General features: G+C 40.4%; 2 protein-coding genes across 2 annotated transcripts; both read left to right on the forward strand.

Annotated features, from left to right (window-relative positions):
* The first annotated feature begins 720 nt into the window (after window positions 1–720).
* LOC137813901 (uncharacterized) lies at window positions 721–2,241 on the forward strand. Its single transcript, XM_068616370.2, has one exon. The coding sequence runs from the start codon at window positions 721–723 to the stop codon at window positions 2,239–2,241; it is 1,521 nt and encodes a 506-aa protein (XP_068472471.2).
* Window positions 2,242–4,408: 2,167 nt separating this feature from the next.
* On the forward strand, window positions 4,409–4,957 carry LOC150024220 (uncharacterized). The gene has a single exon (XM_090296061.1). The coding sequence runs from the start codon at window positions 4,409–4,411 to the stop codon at window positions 4,955–4,957; it is 549 nt and encodes a 182-aa protein (XP_090152187.1).
* Window positions 4,958–5,449: the final 492 nt, after the last annotated feature.

The raw sequence follows: 5,449 nt of genomic DNA on the forward strand, positions 1-5,449 counted from the left end.
GAACTAAAGAGCAGGGGTTTTAGTAAATGGCCAGACAGTTAGAAAAAGTTTACACGTGGATGAGGGCACGCCCACTGACGACATCAGAAGAAGCAGTAGAATACGTACAACCAATAAGAGGCTCGCAGGGTAAGACCTAAGGGGCAGGCATGATTTGGGTATGACCTCTTTCTGATATTCTTCTTCTTCCTCTGAATCCTTCTTCCTGTAATCACCCTTTGAATATTCCTCTTTTCCCTGCAGGTTGACTCTATAGACAGTCATATAGCCACCATTCTACCCACCCTTTCACGAGCATTGTTATTACCTTTTATTATTGTTCTAATTCCGAGAATTTTGTTCGCTAGTTGTGTGGTTAGTTGAGAACCATACTTAATATATATATCTTCACTCTCTTACATAGGTGCTTTCATTGAGCCACCATGGCTGATAACACAAGAATGGCCACCATGGCAGCGGAGATACGAGCTCACAACGTTGAACTAAAACGCGTAATGGATATCTTGAAGTTACATGACCAAAAACAACGTGCGCACACTGCACAAGTAGAGGCGGCAGCGAACGCTCGCATTGAGCATATTCAATCAATGGTGGAATCACTGCTTCAAAACCAAGCCCAGCTTCATGGTGGATCTAGCATGAACTCTACGCAAACCCACACAGTTCAGCCTAGGCAAGCATTTCAGATTAGGAATGTGAAATTAGATTTTTCTAAATTTAATGGCTTGGATTTTCAAGGCTGAACAATTTTTTGACTATTATGGAACTGCTGATGAGGATAGATTAACTATTGCTGCAATTCATATGGAAGAAGATGTCGTCCCTTGGTTCCAAATGATTCAAAGAACCAACCCATTTATGTCATGGACTACTCTCACCACAGCCTTAGAAACTGAATTTGGCCCTTCACCATTTGATTGTCCACAGGCAGCTTTGTTTAAACTCCAACAAAAAGGACCAGTTTCTGAATATTATCTCCAATTTATGTCCTTAGCTAACCGTTCCAGTAGCTTACCTCAAGAAGCATTGTTGAATTGTTTTGTTAGTGGATTGCATACGGAGTTACAAAGAGATGTGATTGCCCAATCCCCACCTTCCTTATTAAGAGTTGTGGCGTTTGCTAAGCTTTATGAAGACAGATATAACACTAATACCAAGCCTCACTCATCTAATACCATCGCCAGAATTTTCAACCCCAAACCCAACTATTATAACACCCATCATTCTCGCCCTGCACCCTCTAAAAGTCCTCTACCACCATTACTTCCCACACCATCTACCAAACCAATATACAATCCCAACCAAATAAAAAAACTCACTACTGCAGAGATGCAACTTAGAAGAGAAAAGGGCCAATGCTATACATGTGATGAAAAATTCTCATTCAACCATAAATGTCCCAACCGACATTTGATGATTTTGCAAGCTGATGAGGAAGACAGTGAAACAAACATAGTACTTCAACCACCAGAACCCCCAGACACTAAAGATTCATCAAATGAACTCCCTGATGAAGACCTCCACTTATCGTTTGATGCTTTTGAAGGTGTTAGACGTGCCCCAACTATCCGATTTGCAGCAGATCTGCAGGATATGGCCATTCAAGTTATGATAGATGGAGGTAGCAGCGACAACTTTCTTCAACCACGATTGGCTAAGTTCCTGAAGCTTAAAGTGGAACAAAGTCCAAAATTAAGAGTGATGGTGGGAAATAGAAACAGATTGGAAACTGAAGGCTACATTCAGAACATCTCTGTCAATATGCAGGGTGCACAAATTGATCTTCCTGTCTTTTTACTACCTGTTTCTGGGGCTGATTTGATTATTGGTACCAATTGGCTTTCAACCGTAGGCCCTCACATCCATGATTATAGGGATCTCAACATACAATTCCATTATAAAGGGAAACAGGTTACTCTACAGGGAGACCAGTACAACCAGATAAACCTTGAAGTTGCTCAATACCATCACATCAGAAGGCTATATAGCATGGATGCCATTCATGAGTGTTACGCCATTCGAGTTGCAACAACAGTATTTAACAACAAATTGCAGCTGCCAGAACAAATAAAGCCTGCACTTGCAACCTTATTGTACACTTATAGACAAGTGTTTGATGTTCCCATTGGTTTACCCCCTCCCAGGCTGCATGACCACTCTATTCCCTTATTGGAAGGATCCAACCCAGTCAAGGTTAAGCCTTATCGGTATCCTTACAGCCAAAAAGCTCAAATAGAGTAGATGATTCAAGAAATGTTGAATGAAGGGCTAATTTAGCCAAGCACGAGTCCATTTTCATCACCAATCATTCTTGTGAAGAAAAAGGATGGAACATGGCGATTTTGTATGGATTATAGGACTCTTAATGCTCTCACCATCAAGGATAGCTTTCCCATCCCAACCGTCGATAAGTTAATTGATGAACTACATGGAGCCACTCATTTCTCTAAACTTGACCTGAGGTCCGGATATCATCAGATATTGGTAAAACCTGAAGACAGGTATAAAACAGCATTTCGGACTCATCAAGGCCATTATGAATGGCTAGTCATGCCATTTGGCCTCACTAATGCCCCTGTTACTTTCCAGAGTCTAATGAATCACATTTTCCAAGGGTGGCTGAGAAAATTTGTGTTAGTATTCTTTGATGACATATTGGTTTATAGCCCTGATTGGTCCTCTCACTTACAACATCTAGAGACTGTTTTGCAAGTCTTACAGAAGGAACATCTCTTTGCCAAGCTGTCCAAATGTTCTTTTGGTGCCACCAACATTGACTACCTTGGTCACACTATATCCAATGCGGGTATTGCAATGGAGGAAGATAAAATTCGTGCTGTGAAGGATTGGCTAAAACCAACATCTCTCAAGTTATTGATAGGCTTCTTAGGCCTCACAGGCTACTACAGACGGTTTATCAGGAATTACGCCTCTTTGGCAACCCCGCTAACAGATATGCTCAAGAAAGATTTTAAGTTGACCACGGCAACAAAGGGCACTTTTGTGAAACTGAAAGAAGCTCTTACCTCGTCACCGGTATTAGGACTACCCAACTTTACTCAACCTTTCACTCTCGAAACAGATGCATCAGGGATAGGAATTGGAGTTGTCTTACTGCAGCAAGCTCATCCTGTGGCTTATTATTCTAAGAAATTATTTGCACGACAATAGAAGCAATCTGCTTATGCTAGGGAGTTATATGCCATCACTCAAGCAATTGCCAAATTTAGGCACTACTTGCTAGGCCATAAGTTCACCATCAAAACAAATCAGAAAAGCTTGAAAGAACTCCTTGGTCAATCCCTGCACACCCCAGAACAAAAACAATGGCTTCCTAAATTTCTTGGATATGATTTCACAATTCAATATAAGCCTGGAAAAGAAAATGTGGTAGCTGATGCATTGTCCATATGCATGTCCATGGCTATATCTGAACCTGTCAACCAATGGCTACAAGACATACAAGCAAGGATAAAAAAGGACCCTGAGTTACAAATCATAATGGCCAAACTCGACTCGGAACCAGAAATAGTAAAGCACTTTGTTGTTCACAATGGCATTCTGTTCTGGAAAGCGAACAGTTCTTCCTAATGATGAGGAATTAAAAAAGAAAATTATGACAGAATTTCATAATAACTTAGTTGGAGGCCATGCTGGTATAGCAAAGACAATCGCTAGAATATGTTCTCATTTCTATTGGGTGAATATGCATCAAGATATCAGAATGTTCGTGCAGAACTGTAAGATATGTCAACAAACCAAAACTGAAACAACTTTTCCTGTCAGACTTTTACAACATCTCCCTATTCCTATCCAAGTATGGGATGATATAGCTATGGATTTCATCATAGGCCTTCCTCCTTCACAAGGTTTTACTGCAATTATGGTCATTGTGGACAGGTTATCCAAATTTGGTCACTTCATTCCAATGAGGTCTGATTTCAACAGCAAACAAGTGGCCGATGCATTTATCAACAATGTGGTGAAATTGCATGGCATTCCAAAGTCCATAGTGTCTGACCGAGATAAGGTTTTTATAAGCTCATTCTGGAAACAACTCTGGAAATTACAGGGTACTACATTGGCCATGAGCTCGACTTATCATCCACAAACAGATGGCCAAACTGAGGTGCTGAACAAAACCTTAGAAATGTACCTTAGGTGTTTTTCCTTCAACAATCCTAGCCAATGGTCTAAGTTGCTTCCTTGTGCTCAATATTGGTATAATATCAGTCACCACAACAGCATTGGCATGCCTCCTTATAAAGCACTTTATGGACTGAATCCACCTACACTGATTAAATACCAGTTGGATGAGAATGATTCACCTATTGTCCAAGCTAATCTGTTGCAACGAGACAAGATAATAGAAAAAATGAAGCTTAGCTTACTCAGAGCTTAGAATTATATGAAACAATATGCTGACAAGAAAAGAAGATCAGTTGACTTTCAAGTGGGAGATTTAGTCCTGGTTAAGCTCCAACCATACAAGCAACAAACAGTGGCTAAGAGACTTAATCAGAAACTGGGATTGAAATACTTTGGGCCATTTCCAATACTAGCTAAGGTTGGTGCAGTCGCATATAGGCTACAACTACCTGATGAAGCTAAGATTCACTCGGTTTTCCATGCCTCTATGCTTAAAAAATTTAGAGGACAACATACCAATCCTTACATTCCTATCCAAAACGGGAATTTGACTCAAGGACCAGTACTACTACCATGGAAGGTATTAGCATCAAGAACCTTGTTGAGAGGAAAATTGAAGATTCCTCAAGTGCTAATTCATTGGCAACACACTCCTACTCATGTTGCTACTTGGGAAGATGTCTCAAACATAGAAGAAGCCTTTCAATCATTCAACCTTGAGGACAAGGTTGCTTCCAATGGGGAGGGTATTGTTACGGGCACAAAGGGCAGCAAAGGAAAAAGAACTAAAAGCAGGGTTTTTTGGTAAATGGCCAGACAGTTAGAAAAAGTTTACACGTGGATGAGGGCACGCCCACTGAGGGCATCAGAAGAAGCAGTAGAATACGTACAACCAATAAGAGGCTCGCAAGGTAAGACCTAAGGGGCAGGCATGATTTGGGTATGACCTCTTTCTGATATTCTTCTTCTTCCTCTGAATCCTTCTTCCTGTAATCACCCTTTGAATATTCCTCTTTTCCCTGCAGGTTGACTCTATAGACAGTCATATAACCACCATTCTACCCACCCTTTCACGAGCATTGTTATTACCTTTTATTATTGTTCTAATTCTGAGAATTTTGTTCGCTAGTTGTGTGGTTAGTTGAGAACCATACTTAATATATATATATCTTCACTCTCTTACACACATCTCTGATTGACCAAAATTGTTAGGAAAACTTGAGAAGAAAAAAGGTGTTTCATTTTTGCTATTTCGTTCCATCTCATCAAGGGAAGTTGCAGATCGATTTTGAGTAACATT

The sequence above is a fragment of the Phaseolus vulgaris genome, chromosome 10, assembly GCF_051622355.1.
Source record: "Phaseolus vulgaris cultivar YP4 chromosome 10, ASM5162235v1, whole genome shotgun sequence".
NCBI lineage: Eukaryota > Viridiplantae > Streptophyta > Magnoliopsida > Fabales > Fabaceae > Phaseolus > Phaseolus vulgaris.

Coding starts and splice junctions, on each gene's coding strand:
- LOC137813901 (XM_068616370.2), top strand. CDS start 721: ATGGCTTGGATTTTCAAGGCTGAACAATTTTTTGACTATTATGGAACT.
- LOC150024220 (XM_090296061.1), top strand. CDS start 4,409: ATGAAACAATATGCTGACAAGAAAAGAAGATCAGTTGACTTTCAAGTG.